Genomic DNA, 17,391 nt, shown 5'->3' on the forward strand with positions numbered 1-17,391 from the left:
CCACGTGGGTGGCCTTTCGCTCACTCGGTGTCTGACTGCGGAGGGAGCAAAGCTGTGACATATCGACTAAACCTTGCTTCAAACACTCTGAGCTTCACACACACTCACCCCTGGTGAGCTTCACACACTCTCCCCTGGTGACTGGTGCCCTGATTGGCTGTGGCCGACTTACGGTCCCACCTACTGCCACTATCAGGGCCTGGTTTGGGAAGCCTCGTCACTGTGAAGCACAACATGTGACCATGGGTGTTCCTGAAAGTGCCTGGGAGGTCATGTACACCACCGAGTTAGGGACATTAAACATGAACCTACAGAGGCAGAACTATGGAGGAAAATGTGACAATTCCACCTCAGATAAAACCATACCAACTCTTCTCCCGAGAGCCGTTATGCAACAACGATTTGTGCGTTCTTTCCCTCAGTCCAACTTCCAAACTACCTTTATTTCTTATTACGTCCGTTTTCCTATCACGGTCTTGCCCTCTCGCTCTCTGTTTAGATGCGAGGAAGCACAAGACTCCGTCTTCATCATTATATCTGTGCACGGCGCCATGGTGACAAGCGTCATCACCACAGCCAGAGCTCCGGCCTCGCAGCCGCTAGTCAAACGGCGGCTGTGACATGATGAATCGCTTATAAACATGCCATTACTCACCAACGCGCATTAGCGGCCATGGGGAAGGAGGAGAGGAGAGGAGAGGAGGAGAGAGATATCCATTGAGATATATATATATATATATATATATATATATATATATATATATATAAAAACTACAGCAGGTCTGGCCTATACAATCCTACCCACTGTGCTTTAAGTCCCAGGAACACACAGCTCAGCGTACAGCCTACAGGAACATACAGGAACAAGAAAGGGTTTGAAACTAATAAGCAATGGCCTTGCATTAAATGACTGAACAACAGAAGGTTCTGCGTCAATGATGTTGCTGTTTGCACATTGATGTCTCCGTTAGCCTCCTGAATGAATGACTCTGTAATCTGAATAAAGCATAAATTACAACCAAGGACTACACTCCCACCAGGACATGTTGGCATAACAACTATGCACGCATCGTTCTCCTACTTTAAATAGCAAACACTGCTGGCAGCAAATAAACATTCCCTACTTCAGAGTTTGCATATTATCCCTGAGTTAAGAACAAACTATTACTGCGTGCTGAGTCAGCTCTGACCTTGGTCCCGTCTGAGAATCATATGGATTTAAACAGGAGAATCTCCTCTGTAGAATATTCCTGTATTGCGTTAGCTGATGAAAACACACGCTGCAGTAGGGGTGGACATTGTGGCCTCCACTGACAAAGAGTCACCATTTCAGCCTTACTTGCGGGGTCTTTTAACATTTAAACAAAATTACTGTCACCACTCGGCCCGTTTCCTCCAGCAGTGGATGGATTTTGACACTGAACTGAGACACAAGCACTAGGTAGTCACACGCCCGTGGCAACCAGAATGACTGGGGGTGGGCTTTCCCCACGGAGGCTGGGAACAGAGTTGTCCTGCGTCTGAGAAAGCCTCCCTTGTCAAGCAGGGACCTGATCTGATATTTTGTTAGTGAGCAGATTTTGCGCTGGGCTGCTGCTCACAAAGCCAGACCCACGGGGCATCACAGAACACCCCAGCGCGGGACGCCCCAGCAACAAATGGGTTTGCTTGTTTTCTGCATACTGCAGCCAATTTTCCAGGCAAAAAAATAAAAACCACTTCCCCTCAGAAGTCAGAGTAAAGACAAATCAAATGTGGGAAAAAAAACCCCCATATTTTGCATCTGCCTCCCTATCAAAGACACAAAACGGGCCCACCACCCCCGTGGGAGCGCGCACTGTGGGTAGGAGGCGCTCAGAGGAATGAAAGGCCAGCAGGCAGGAAGGACCCTGGCTGGTACACCTGACCCTGGGAAGCCCTGCAGCTCTCTGGGGGAGTGCACAAGGCGCAGGAGGACTGGGGACATCTGTCCACGTGCGTCCTAGTCCGCTGGTCTGATGCAACACTGAGCAAGTGTGAGCCCATGACTGAGGGGGGGTGAGTTGGGGGTGGCGAGTTGGGCGTGGGCTGATGTAAGGGACTGTAAAGTGTAATCAAATAAACAAATGGGTTTGGGATACAATAAACGCTTCCCAACCTTAGGCACTTTAGGAGTGGTTCTCACCCAGAATTCTAATCGCGCCATCACGGTTCATGTAATTCTTGCATCCTTCCAAGCAACGCGAGCTAAGCACAGGATGATGTATCGGCAAAGAGTCCTTACGCTTATTTAGATCCCTGGCGTGGTGTGCTGTGCTCATGCATCATCCTGCATGCAGTGGCAACATGCGCTGGGTTTTACGGCAGGCACCGGGGCAGGACGGGCCATCATTGACCGGGATTAGTCACCGCGAAATTATCCTTCAGGGTGAAATACCAGGAGACCAAAAAGCAACACAGATCAGTCATGTAGATGGATAGAGCTCAGTAAAAAGCTCTCCCTGTGACATCCACTTTGTCCAAATTTACTCTTCCCTGGGAACTTCGAACGGTGTTTCAGAAACAGAGGTCGCCCCGTGACTCGGTAGGAGTTCATTAACCAGACTGGCATGTTCCTTATAAAGGGAACCATGCTGCAGAGGAAAAACAGTGTTTTGATTCAACACCACCTTATCAGCGCCGCCGAGGGGGTCGCCGGAAAGTCCCAGGAGATTATAAACCTATGGAATGCATGGCAACAATCTGGATAGCTCACAGGACTGAAACCGAGGTGAGCAAAACATCCTGGACATCCTGGACCAATCGAAAGCCACTGGACACGCCGGATTGGTGTTTGAATGCAGGCAAGGTTCAGTGTCCTGGACAACTCGATTAGCACAAAACAACTCAGCGTCTGTTTGAGATTTCCAATCATTTAACTGAGAGTTAGGCACTTGGGTCAAATAGCTAATTCCTAACAGAACTTGTGGGGAAGAGTACGAGTTGAAAGTGCCGGGATGCGATCAGAAGTAGGACAGGCTTCAGACACTATAAAACTTCTCCAGCTAATATCTACAATAACAGCTGCAGTTGGATACGCTGTCTGCACCTGAGACAGGTTAAGGATCGTGTGTGTGTGTGCGCGGCCCACGCCGTTGACCTTTGACCCACTGTGTCCCCACACATTACGCACCGTCGTAGGTTCCACTCTCCAGCAGTAGCCCACTCTCCTCCAGCACGCGAAACTCCCCCACACTGATGAAATTATAGTCCAGTCCAGGAACCTCCCCCTCCCGTGGCTGTCGCGTGGTACCTGCCAAAAACAAGTTTGGTGTTAGGTACTGGATAAAAATGTTCTAATGAAGTAATCTCAAGGTGTTTCCCAATAACACAAATAGGAAAAAGAGTAAGAATAATGTTTAGAATAAAAAAGTGTAAATAAGCAAATAAAATGTAGTAAAATTGACAACTGGGTAATGCACAGCAAAAAGGTTGAGGCTGAGATTTTCTCATAAACAGACGATTAGTGAATGCAGATGTAGGAAACGTGTAGAGCATTTATAAGGGGAAACATCCTGCAGACAAACTGGAGGAGTGTGACATGAACACAAAGTTAACGTGGATTATCTCTCTGATAGCAGACTAGGGTTAATGATGACAAACTTGGAATAAAGTGTAAACAAGAAACATTATAACAGCTACACAGATTAACTACAAATGATATGAACAAACTCTATCAAACAGCCATAAAGCTAAACCACCAGCACAAAGGCAGTCAAGTTATCAAGAATCACGCTCACAGTTGTACAACTCACGCTCAGGTATTTTCATTAAAAACAGGAAGAAACTACCCAAATATCAAGTTTTAGTTGTGCATTCACTGGGAAAATTTGTGCCACATTCACTGGAGGGACCTGAAATCTGAATCTCTCAAATATTTTATGCGGTAGCTCACCGACCAATTAAATACAACTGGAAAACAATCCCAATTCCACACTTGTAATCAGTGGATTACATAATAAAGTCTGTTTGACACAGTCATTATGTGTAATTGTGATCCTAATCTATCTCCAAACTTCACTGAGCGCTGGAGAAGTATAGCAAAACACAGAAATGGCTTAATTACGCCGGTCGACGAGGAACACCCGTTTGTATTTTTGCCCACGGAATCCAAGTCACCCAGAGTTCTTTTTGGGCCAGTATACTCATATGTCTTTATTTATGATAGCAGACTTTTGCTGAACACAGATATTCCTGAGGTCAAATATAGGTCAAAATTAATAATAAATTGTACGTTTAAGGAGCACGTTTGTACATACTTATTTATGAATAAGTAATATACATATAATGTAAAATATATCTTTAAAACCGTATGTGAAAGAGAACGTCTAAAAACATTCAAATTCAGAGTAAAATTTTAGTTTGTGAAAAACAAAAAATTGTTGCATTTTGTCTCCTAATATAATGGCCCCCAACAACTGACGAGTGAGAAAGACCATAACCAAGGCACAATGTCTAAACAGCCCTTGACTGAGATGGAAGGAAGACAAATTCTAAAGCCTGCTGGTGTTTAGCTACTGTGAAAATGCCCCAATGACATTTGCACCGTCCACACATGCGGTACCACAGATGTCAGGCGATGCAGTGAAATGGGAGACAAACAAAACAATTAGCACAGCAGTTTATACAAGCTGCCAAGGTGTGGCAGTACCAGCTGTTTAGCTCAGAACCAGCTGGGGAGGAGAGAGGAACAGAACCCGGCCGAGGGGCAGGACCCGCTACCCGACACTGCTTGGCACAAACCAAGCAGCCGGCACGCTGGCCATAATGAAAAAAAAAAAAACAAACTTCCAAGACGTAAAGGGCCTCCATTAGGCCCCCAAACCAGGATTGAGGCGTTGGTTACAAAGCCACACAGCAGGACCACATGAGAAAAGGGTTCCGACACCTTGATACGTTCTTTTGTTTCTGAAGCCCCATGACTCATGGTGCAGCTTGCAGAATTTAAACTGTAGCATCAAAGGAGCGATGGATTGCGCTGACACCTCTTCAACAAACACGCTAGCAATATCCTGCTATTCCTGCTAGCAGATGAGCAGGCACACACACTCACACACACACACACACACACACACACACACACACACACACACACACACACACACACACACACACACACAATCTCTCATCATGTCAGACTGGACGGCAAAGTCATCCCTGAGTCACGGTGTCCCCAGGCTTGGGGTCCCAGCCCAAACAGAGTAGGGCGCACGCAACGTGGATCTCCGGGGCCCAGAGGGGCATCTACGTCTGAACACACGTGGCTTACACGCGTGGGGGAAGGGCTGATCTTGGACCCTGATGAGCGCGAGCCAAGAGCTGAGCTCAGAGCAGATGCCACCACACAGCATTCGTTACGCTGACATCTTAACACAGAGCCTGACGAAGCACAGCTGGAGGGTCGTCTAGTGGACACACAAATGGAAGGACCAAACACGTGGCACGGCCCTCGTCATCAAAATAAAAAGGAAAGCAGGATTTAATTATAGTGATTATGGCAACAAAGTAACAAGCATTAATTAAGACTTTAGGTATAATCAAGATGCACACTTGTTAATGTTCATATCAACATATTCACAGCTATTATTTAAATACAAATGAGCAAAATATATTGCTCTCAGCAGTTCGGCCATAGTGTGGTAGTCATGTTCCAGTGAATAATAGATGTGGCTATCCTTGCCAGTAGTTCTAAATAAGAAAGTGGTGTTTAAATTTTAAATAATTTAAATCATGAAATTTTTGAGCATTCAAAAATAATCATAAACGATATGGCGGGATTAAATATTTGTGGAAAAGCATGGGCCACCTTCTTACATGGTACAGCTATCCTGAAATTTTGAAATGGGAAGGTTCTGGAAGTAAAAGATAACCAATGCTTTTATTTTCTTACTACAGGAAGTAAGGTGGGGGGGGGGCACCAAGCCGAAGACAGAGATGAATGGAGAAGGCATCAGAGTCTTCCTCTGGAGGGGCTGGTTTGGATAGGCAGTGAGTCTGAGGATTAAAGATACCCAGCAACACAGAGGAAAAACTATTAAGCTGCACCTGTGATTTACAGCTCCGCCTTGCACGGCGATGGTGCACTCGCACACTAATGAGTGAAACTGGCAGAAAGACGTGAGAAAAAGCAACTCGGAGTGTCAAAAGATGTGAAGCCCAAAGACGTGTGCCAAAGCGGCACAGGCACCCAGACAGAGAGGTGAGGTAAACGGGGGAGGGGCAGACTATGGTCTGGACGGGGCTGCGTCGACACTCACAGGGAACGGTGCGGAGGTACAGGTTGTCTCTTATCACTTGCTGGAGCTTGTGGTCCAAGGAGCCCTTCTGGAACTGCAGACTGAGGTAGTGACGCAGGTCCGTGTTCAGCACCTTACCTGTACGGAAGAAGCAACAGACACGCTCAGCGCTTGACCACGTCAACAGACGCTTTCGCACATACTTACAAAGACAGCACACGCACCATGGAACAATGTATTTGTACCTCCTCGCACCAGTGCAAAGTCAGCTTGTGTGAAGCCGCCTGAACTTTTTTGCCCTCTGCAGACTAAGCGCAAATGTGCATCGGAGTTAATTTGGCACTACAGCTGTTGCTGTTGCAAATATCTACCGGCATGTTGACTTGAAGATTTACATCACGCCCCAACTGGCCAGCTGACTGAGCAACAATTCGCGCAGAGGCTCCACTGTGCGGAGGCACCAGACCAGACTCCTGGAAGAGGGACGTACGTGCCACTACCGGATCTCGTTATGCGTCGCTATGGGTTCGGGTGTGGAGCTCGGAAGTGTATCAGCTGTGCAAGGCATTCCCTGTAGCCACATAAAAGGGGGGGGGGGGTGGGGGGGGTTGGGAGCAGGGGGTATCTGTCTGTCAGAAATGCTGCTGGAGTCCAGAGGATGATGGCATGAGTGAAGGATGGGCACGCTTCCACGCCCACTTTAGATGAGCGCTGCTCCCAGCACACCCCCTACAGGAGCACCGAACAGACACGGACGTCTCCAGGAGGGTCTCCGGAGAAACAGGTGGCCCCAATGAACCTCCAGCATGTGCAACCATGGGAAAATGTGCCAGCTGTCAACAGAGTGTTGTGTGTTAATACTGAGCGTAGCCCACGTGCTGAGGTGAGATACCTGGACCCAGGCTTTGAGAGAGGAACTTCTGTAATGCCATTTTTTTTTTCTGTTTGTGTTTGCCTTTTGAACCTTGAGAAATGGAGCTGGAGCGTAGGAAGGGTAAATACGGACGGTGGTGTTGTGGCATCACTCGGCTCATTTTTAAAGAGGCACAATCAAAACAAGTCACTCTGGAAAGAACCATCTCCTCCCCCATGGGGGGATTAGAAAGACGGCCCACTGTGACTACTGATTAGCCTCGCTCCACTGGATGACTGACTCATACTAATGTGATCTCATGACGTCCTCTGGAGGCTCTGTGTTCTGATTTAATGTTAAAGTATTAATTACCCTCCCATTAATGTTTAACATCAACCTATGAGGGCTCAGCTTCTGTCTCTGTGCTCTCAACAGATCTTTGGTGAAATATAAAGTGAAATATGATTCATTCCATGATTCATTCAGGGATTTAGGGAACATCAAAGTCTAACTAGAGATCCTAGCCAACTAAAGGAATTCAGAGCGTTAGCATCAATTACTGCATTAGCCCAATGCAAGAACGTAATCAGCTAAGGCTGCACTATATACTGTTTGTTAATTGTGATCGTGATATTGACCTTTGCAGTAGTGATAATGTTGAAGGTTGCAGTATGCAAATGAGCTTAACATTTCAAGAAACAATCACAAGCCAAAAGTCAACCATGTAACATCAAGTTTCCATGCACTGCATCGAGCCATCACAATCACGATACGTAAACAATGTTATGACGATGCAACGCTATTGTCCATAACTTTGCTGAATATGACTGGCTAAAATCGCCAGGGTGCATTGTTCTGATCTGTGACAGCCTCGTGTGCCTCATCGTCTCTCTCTGCTTCTTGACTTCCTCTGTTGTGGTGGATGTCTGGCGTGGACGACAGGAAAAGCCAATATTCTCCTGTCTCCTCTTACACTGACATCACTCACCTGGAAATCATTATTGCTCAGTTCACAGAAAGGACCGTGCGCGGGACTGGCCGGCGCGCGGGACCCGCCGGCGCAGAGGGGCTGCTTTGACCGTGTCTGCGCCGGAGAACCAATAATAACCAGATGAGAAAACTCGTCATGTGTCACTGCTCATCTATGAATGCCTGATTATCCAGCGTCTCGTGCTGTTATTAATAATAAAGATGGTGGCACAGGCTTGTCATAAGCACGCCGACCGCGGCAAATGTCACATTATATATGTAATTTGACTCACCGCAGGCTCAGTGTGCCTGTCCGACTTAACTGCACAGGCAAGCTCCGCGGGGAACGTCGCACGGCTTGCTGGACATGGCGGTGAATGGGAGGAATTTAGGTCAGGCCACAATAGCTGGTGCTCATCAGGGAGTGCAGAGGAATGCGTGAGGCTCGTGTTTCCGAGCGAAGCCTCCCATTCATCTGAGCCATGCTAGAACACAGCAAGCTTCCCAACAGCATGTGTCTTCCCTTCCTGGACTGCCGCGTGACCCCTACACCCCCTGAGACATGGGAATCTCAACCTCCCTCTTCACATGCAAGCATATAGAGGGCGTGGGGATATGTGGATGAGCGACACACACCCACACACACACACCCACACACACACTAACCTTAATTAAAAGAATGAGCTATTTTGGTGACAAACATGTCCCACTCGCATCCTGTAACCAACCCCCCCCCCATACCCCCCAGCTGAGTCTGTGGAACAGGGTGGCCTTTGTGGTTCGGCTGTCAGGCAGCATTAGCGAGCTGGGTCCTATCTCGGGGGAGATGCACTCAGCCTCCCCCGGACTCTGCGCCTCACCTCCGGAGTGCCAGGCTGGCCGTGGGAGGCAGGGAACACGATGCCTCCGTTTGTGCCTCGTCATCTGGCTCCTGGAGCTATTTTTACCACGGTGAACCAGATTGTGTGGTCAAAAGAACAGAGAAAAACCGCGGCGCAGGCTCTAATTTAGCAGTTAACAGGCATTAACTGCATATTTGCACCTCCCAGGCACAGGTTGCTACTCCACTTTGGCCCTCTGCACTGACTTGCAAAGCGCTGGAGCCTAAACAGGCGCACTGTCTCTCCTAAGAGGCTCTGGGAGCTTCTGCCAAGCAGGGCTGCGATCCACAGCCTGGGCTCCTTCTTTTGCCCTTCAAAAGCTCTCAAAATTCCTCCAGCCCCAGTTTCAGTCGCTCAGGTCAACCAGGAATGCCGCGAGCGGAAGAACGTTTTACGTGTTGTTACATCGTTTTACATTTCCCCAACTTACAGAGTTAGATCTGGGACCGTGGGCTGTATTACATTGTGGCTGCATCATTTCATGTATAAGAAAGAAAATTTGGCTCGGACGGAGAAAGCATATTGGCTTTGAAGTAGAGCGAGAAAAAGCTTCAACTATGCAGTCACACTCAGCACTTTAGCAGTTTCTTCAGAGGTCACCCATATTTCAAGCAACGGCACCTTGTCATTTGAACACCTAGAGCGGAGGTGGGGCATCGCATCCAACCATTTAATGGAGTTTCTGAGAACCTACGAGATCCAATGGGCAGATGGGTTGGATGTGTAGGCTGACAGTAGTCATGCTCACCGCCACCACAGCCTGTTGGAGGAGGTCATCTGATGCTACCTGGGCGGCGTCGTGATTAGGCTCCGGCTGACAGAGAAGTCCTAATGTTGCCCCTTCGTTGCTAATCTTCCAGTACTCTGCTTCCGGGAGAGGTTTGCCCAGGAAAAGCTGAACAAAGTACCCCCTACCCCAGGACACTGCCCTAGTCTGCTTCATAGAATGTTAAAACTTTGTCTTTGTTTTGGAGGTTTTACTTAGTGAGGTTTGTTGCATTACTAGAGGAAGTAGCATTATTAATAATCACCATTAATAATTAGCATTATTATACTATTAACATTTCTGGTCTTGCCTACTCTCTCTTCCTTCACAGCCTGGGCTTTTTGCTTGTTCTTCTTGCATAAGCCTGGATTACCTTCTGCTCGACTGAATCCGAACCGGATACGTGGCTCTAAGTGTACGGTTCTGTGCTCATCTGGAGGCTGGACATGCCCCAGGCCTCGGTGCCCACGCCACAGTCTTTTAATTAGAGAGCGTCACTTAAATGTCACGGATAAGCCAGCACCAGGGTCTAACGATGCCATCTTTTGACAGCGGAGCAGTTGAGTCTCGTGGCCAAAACCCCCGTGGAAGGCTAATTAACGACCTGCTGGGGGCGCTGGGCAGGCCTGCCACATACCAGTCAGAACCACGTGGCGCACGGCTCGAGACATAAGAATTGACCAAAAGACTGTTATTGATTTATTAAGGGGGGCTCACCTTCAGCTGAGTGAAATGAGGTGCGGAAAACCGGTAACAAATGTGGGAAGTCGGGGGGGCAGGTGTGAATCAGACATGCAAGGGATCTCTGCAGTCTACAGACTGAACATTATATCAGGGATCTGCCGGCGAAGACTTTAATTAAGACAGACTCGTCTGAAGCCAGGCCTGATGAAAGGGTGGTAAACTGCACGAGGCGCCGCTCAAAAATCGGCGGCTAACTGCCTCCGCGAGTACTGTGCCACACGGCCACCTTTCCGGTGCCAATTAGCGCATCTTCCTTTCTGGGCAGCAGCAGGGCTTGAGATTTGGTCTTATGTTCCTCTCTGCAGGCGTTTAAGGGGACACCCATCACGTCAAAGGATTACGACTTTTTTCTCTTCTTACACTTCATATGACTGTAAATAATGAGACGCTAACGAGGCCGCAGGCTGGGTTTGAAATATCGAGCGTCTTTCCTCTGCTCCACCTCCTGGATCAGTTCCTGTTAATAAAAGAACGCAGTCTTTACAACAACGCCGCAACTATCCTTGTGTGCGTTTATCTCTGTCTCAGTTGGGGAAAGATCTAGCAAACAGGGTGAGGGTGACCTGATAGGATCTAGTACACGGTGTGGTGAAATGACCTCCCAGCAAAGCACACAGGGCCAGGGGTCAGGCTTAGAAGAGGCCGACACACCTGACACTGCTCTGCCTAGCCAAGCCCTCACATTCACTCAAGGTACCAAAACAACAACAAAAAAAGCTGATCACGTAGCAGGATCTTCCGATTCTCACACGCAGCCTTTTAAGACAACAGGGAATACAGATGAGAGCCTAAGCGTATCATGAGACAGCAGATCTGGGAAGAAGCCTGTGCCCAGAGCACTCCGATCCGGAACGGATGAGCCAACCACAGAGAAGCCATTTGAAAGTTCAAAAGTTGGTTCGAAAGTTGCCTCTTGGTTGGCTTCCTCTTGGTGGAGGATGTGTGCCTTCAGTCTGCCGCCCTGCGCTTCCTGGTACGCCCAGCTTCTCCCCGTATGCAGTGTGAAGTGAGAGATGAAAACGCATGAAAAAGCCATATAATTTGGGGTGGGGTGGGGTGGGGGGTTTGGTAGTCGAGTTGAGACGCCCGGAAGACTTTCAAAGTCCGGCTCGTACAGCCTGGGCGCAGGGAGGGGGCCCAGAGAGGAGTGAGGGGAGGGGGAGTATCAAAGCCGCTCCGCCTGTGATCCTGGAGCCGTGGTGGGAGACGTGTCCATTAGGCCTGGGCCTCCCGAGAGGAGCCGGGGGGGGGGGGGGGGGGGGGAGTGGCTGAGACAGCAGTCTCTCAACGGGAGAAGGCGAGAGGAGAGATGAGGAATGGACAACTGCCTTTATCCAATAGCTTCAGCTGTCAGAGACAATAGCCCTGTGCATGCATCACGGGGACCCTGGTATACCATCTTCACCTCGCGCCGCAAAACGTCCTCCAACTAAAACAAGCTGTTCGCACTTTATTGCCCACTAACAAGCGGCTTTTAATGGTCCACTGCATAAAGGCTTCCTGGGGTATTACAATACGGCGCTGTGCAAGGTGCCGGCAATGCAGTTTTTTTTTTTTTAATTAGACTTATGCTAAATGTGTGCGTAAAGACAATAAATTTTACGTGCTCCGGAGGTTCCGAGTTGACGGCTGACGGAATTACCATAACCTACTTATTTAACAGGTCCCTCCTTTCGTAGGAAGGGAAAGATGGAGGGAGGATTGCCATACACCCTGCTCGTCCTGCTCGCTCACGCCATCATGAGAGTCTCTTGTTATTCCGGCCTCGGGCCACCTGCATGCAGGACAGCGAGCTGCGTGGAATGCCGCCATGCCAGCGAGGAACGCCTGCCAGGGATCGGCTGGGCTCAGGAAAGCCAAGACGCCACCAACATTCGCAAAAATGTTGTCAGGACAGAGAAGAATGAAAAGGAAGCGCCTTTTTGGAAGGGGCACGGTGACTAGTAACATTGTGTCTGGGCGTGTGGACGACTGAGCTGTCTACATCGTCGTAAACCAGGAATCGACGTTAGAGATATCTGGCCCTTGGGGCAACCCTTTGGACATGGCGTACAGAGGGTCTTAAGGTCGCTTTTCTGGGGCTTAGACCCTCTCCAACCCCCTCTTACTTGGGCCATGCATAATGCGATCTGTAACACCGTCGCCATCCGTCAGTCCTCTGCCGCGGACCCCTACAGCCGAGGCTCATCAGAGAGATGGAGTGGCTAGCTATCATCATGCGTCCAGAGAGCCATCTGTCTTCCTGCTGGGCCGGTTCGGGGCCCCGCTCGGGAGGGAGTGGGGGGCTAGATGTCTCTCAGCCACCGGGCCTGTTATTTATCCTCCTTGCCTCGAAGCAGCGTGCGACAGAGGAGTCGATAACACGCTGACACGTCCAGGGTGTCGCGCCAGGCGGATCATTTTTGCAACACTGGGAACAAGAAGAGCATTAAACGACCTTAATGAAGGTGTAAAGGCATTGATGGACCAATCGATTCCACATTCCTCCGGGCCACAAAGAGTCGGGGATGCGCTTCCTGACGTGCCAGACCACCGTAGATCCGTCTGCATGTTCCTTCTGCTTTTTGACGGGGCCTTCATGATGAGCGCAGCGTATGCCATCCCCACAGCCATGAAAGGCAGCGTGGGAACACACTGTGATGGCAGAACAATGAGACCCTCCACAGTCTCCTTCAAACGTCAGACAGAGAGGCGTGACTCATTGCTGACAGGTTCTCACTGGCCCAGGCGCGGCAGGCGTCCAGGCCGTCCAAGCGGGCCATTGCATTTCTCGCGCGGACAGCTCCAGATGCCGGCCACGCTGACAAGCAGGCTTCTCCTACTGACGAGTCACAAACAGCTAGCTAGCACGGAACTGGACAGCACGCCGCAGAGCTCCGGGCACCTGCGCTCGTCCCGTGCGATTAGACGAGGTTCCACTCTCAGGAGAAAAAACAAACAAACAAACAAACAAACAAACAAAAAAAACCCAGCACAAAGATTACGGACGGGCCGGAGCGTGAGAACGATGAGGTCAGAGCCGCTCGGGCAGAGGACGCTGGAGGTCCGTGCATTCGTCCAGTGAGCCCACCGTTTATGTTTACAGCATTTAGCAGACACTTACACCGAGCGCTTTAATGTGTACTCAGAAAAGTATCCTTAGCTAGCAGAAATAGAGTCCAAAAATACCCTTAATTGATGATAATGCCAAAATCAAAAGTCAGTGTGGAAACCAATACTGAGATACAATACAATATAATACAGTGCTATAAAACAGAATTCCAGTGCATTTACTGGGCTTCCCTGCCCAGCTGCCCACCTCTCTGAAGTGGTCTCTGAGTGGGAAGAGTGGATTAGGCCGGTGTGCATGGGATACGGGACTCAAACACCCCGCGGCTGGATGAGTCGCAGATGATGAGGACAGAACAGAGCGTGTGCCACTTGTCGGGGCAGTACAGCCCAAAGCAAGCAGAGAGACATGTTCAAAGGCACATCGAAAATGAGTCTGGGGAAGGAGCGCTGATCCAGAGGAGGGAGCGACAATCCAGGGGAGAGAGCGACAATCCAGGGGAGAGAGCGACAATCCAGGGCGCTTCCTCCTTCCACCCTGTCTGACCAGTGCAACGCTCCATTGCACTTCATCCATCTCCATTACGGTGCAAAAGAAAGCTATCCGCCATCTATTTCCTAACTTTCCTAACATAACCTTTTCCAAGACGTGTTCCTGCACCTCCGGCAATATGATTACCCGCTCTTCCCCCTAAATGTATTTGGGATGAGGAATGGCAGTGTGAAGGCGATGCCTTCTATCAGCGGGATCATGAGAGCTTGATCTCAGCCCGCAGCCTCAGATCAGAACCTCAGCCAGCAGCTGTTGGGCCTTCGGTCACCAGAACACATTGTTCACACGGCTCAGGGGAAACGAGAGAGCGCCGCTGCCAGGCCAAGTTGTGCGGCGTGAGTTTGAGTGTGTGTGTGTGTTGTGAGCACGCGTGTGTGTGTGTGTGTGTGTGTGTGTGTGTGTGTATGTGTAGGCAGGTGTAGCACAGCGCTATTGCCCAGGCACTCAGCTCCACCGCTGAAGAGCCTTCGAGTGCTTCGAGTGAAAGGGTGGTCAGATGCGGGCCCATATGCGAGGCCCCCACCGCTCCGCTCCCACCCCCCATCTGTCTGCCAGTGCCCAGGAAGGGCCCGCCGCAGGACAAAGCCACCTCTGCCTCCTCCCCTGCGCCTCTCCCGGCAGGCACAAAGAGCCCCTCTGACTGGGTGAGCAAGAGAGGAGCTGTGGTTGGTGGGACTTCCAGAGCCCCACATGCGGTGTCGAGGGCCCCTTCAGAGACTCTGGAGAGCTGGATGAGAGATCCTCTTCCCAACACGGCGGAGCTGATCATTTATTAACCCATCACTGCACTTCACTACTGCAATTAAACCATTAGGGGTTCACGTCCTGACCCCTAATTCACACCTGTAAAATGTGTACTGAAGTGTGCTGAAATGTCCATTTTTTCCCCCCGGCATTTGATTGTGGTCAGAATCTAGTGGGCACCTGCCATCAGAGTTGATTTTATTGATGATAAAATAATTCAGCACATTCCCAAATGGAATTCTCGTACGGGTCCGATAAGATGCCTTTTTAAGCAGACGTTTGCATAGCTGAATAAATGTCGCTGACACTCGATGGTCAACACAGGATTAATATAGTCTGTGGAAAAGTCCTACCCAGGGCCCTTAGCTGAAGCCTTTACCTATGCATTTTTATTAGTTACTCTGTGTGTCATTCAAGTTCAATAACTCTAAATAGCATAGGCGCTCCCATCACATGGTATACATCCCCTCATTAGGGGCCCGTTGGTGTGAGACCACCCCAACCCTGCTGGCATCCGACGTTCCACGTCGTGCTGCGCAGCTTGGCTGAATAGTACTGTAACTGCGTAAGAGGGGAATCGCGTTCTAGGGGTTCCCGTCACTGAAACAGGTAGATGAAACGCTCCGGTTCCCAGGTGAGTAGGACCCATTAGGCTTAATTACATTAGCCCCACTCTGACTTACTGGAGCAAATATCCCAGGGAAAAGAACGCCAGCCTTTTTGGGGAGACAACGATGAATTTAATTAAGCAGAAGTGAGCTGCCGTGGAATTTTACGCCGCTGGACGAGATAATCCGCTTCCCCCCCCCCCCGAGAATATTTCCAAACAGGATTAGCTGGGGAAGCAGGAGCAAGCTGGAAAGCTGGGATGAGTGAGAGAGAGAGGGAGAGATGGAGAGGAAGAGATAGAGAGAGAAACAGAGAAGGAAAGAGGCAGATAAAGGCGTCTCTTCTTCCCTCTGGAGCAGCACAGGCTCATCCCTCCAGATGTTGCCATCAAGAACGCTCTTATCCATGCTCTATTCCAACCCATATTAACATCCTTGCAATTAATGCCGTTATCATGCTTAATACTGTTGGGCTAATTAGCATATCAACAAAGGGGCTTCATTGTGCGCCTTTAAGTGCCTTCCCTAAATCACCATCCCCATTTATTGAGAAGCAGAGCGGGCGTCCTGAAACACCGCAGCCTCTTATACTAACCAGAGACGAACAGCAGTGTGACCTTAGCAGCGCGCGCCTGGTAAATCTCTCAGGCCCCTCCCACATACACCTGTCCAGCCAGTACGGAGGGAGAGATTTATCCGGACTAAAACGGTGGCTCCGTGCCCTTCGCTTCCTTCTCGCCCTCCACCCAACTGCCCCGGCCGGCCGGCGAGCCAACATCTCGGGAGGCTGCCGTTACAGCCATGTCGTCACACCCGCGGGTCCGGAGAAATAACGGCCGGACGCGGTCCTTCGCGTCAATTACAGCATAATCGTGCTCACGCATCACTGCGCATTGTTATGCTTTAAGCATCGCGGCCCTGCACTGCCTTGCCACTGAGCCGTTTCTTCTAATAAGTTCAAATACGCCAATTTGAGAAGGGATGCCAGGAATCGCTGGCTCTTGGGCGGCTCCCAGCACCCAGAACGGAGCTCGGGCTCCACGGTCGCGGGATTACTGGGGCGTTTGTGCGGCGGCACCGGAGAGAAACAGGCGGCAGCCGTCATTAGTGGCTGCTGTGAAGCAGTGCACTCCCATGGCGTTACCCGTGATTTCCAATTACAATGGCATATTAATACCAATCAACGCGCAGGTGGTCCCCCGATTAGCCGTATTATGATTGCGATAGTAAATGCCACCTGCTGGTGGTAGGGGCTCACTGCCACGCTAGCGGACACCTTGGCGGGTTGGGAGTCAGGGGAGGGGCACCCGTTAGTAGTGCGTGTGTTCCCGGCCACTCTGGAGCCAGCCCGGTGAGGTGAACGGACCTGGGAACCCGGAGGAGAGGCAACCCCGCAACCTATCTTACGAAACAAGGGCCGACATGGACGATGACGACAGCATGCCTGGCGGACAGCCGGGTGAGGTTGGAGCAAATCCAAGATTCTCACGTCATTTCTGCTATCAAATGGTGGTGCAGTATTTATTAAAACTTGCACTACAATCCAGCATGCTGGATCTAATGACCCCACTGCTTTGAGGCTGAACTGATGAACGTCAGCTTTAATTCCAGCGCATCTGCATTCAAATCAGGCGAACTACGCAGGAATCACAACTCGCTTGGTACAAAGTCCTCCCTTTGCAAGCAACTGTACTGTGCGGAAAATCCTCAGGAATAATCACTGCTGTCACATTCTTCCTAAAAGTCATTTGTGAACTTGAAGTGGAATCAAAGCGAGTTATCATCTGATGGTGCTGCGCGTGGATTTTGCCACCATCAGAAGTCCCGATGTCGAGAGGAGGGGCAGGATTAAAAATCACCAGCTGCAAATGCTGCAAATAGTGCAATACTGGCAAACAAATGACTGCAGTACTCAGGTGACAGTCAGGCCAGCTCCACTGAAAGCTCACTCGAGAACACTTGGGCAGATTA

The 17,391-nt window shown here is 49.9% G+C and overlaps 1 protein-coding gene across 5 annotated transcripts in view; it reads right to left on the reverse strand.

The window, feature by feature from the left end:
- magi3a (membrane associated guanylate kinase, WW and PDZ domain containing 3a) overlaps nucleotides 1-17,391 on the reverse strand; it is an 86,932-nt gene that overhangs the window by 27,462 nt on the left and 42,079 nt on the right. For 4 of the 5 annotated variants that reach the window (XM_081703971.1, XM_081703969.1, XM_027008475.3 and 1 more), the window contains exons 2-3: nucleotides 6,276-6,392; nucleotides 3,152-3,271 (exon numbers count right to left, since the gene is read on the reverse strand). In XM_081703971.1, coding sequence (XP_081560097.1) covers nucleotides 3,152-3,271; nucleotides 6,276-6,392 — 237 coding nt within the window. The remainder of the gene's footprint in view (nucleotides 1-3,151; nucleotides 3,272-6,275; nucleotides 6,393-17,391) is intronic. The other variant, XM_081703970.1, reaches the window with a different exon arrangement.

Source organism: Electrophorus electricus, chromosome 21 (assembly GCF_041902795.1).
Source record: "Electrophorus electricus isolate QZ-2024a chromosome 21, ASM4190279v1, whole genome shotgun sequence".
In the NCBI taxonomy this organism is placed as follows: Eukaryota; Metazoa; Chordata; class Actinopteri; order Gymnotiformes; family Gymnotidae; genus Electrophorus; species Electrophorus electricus.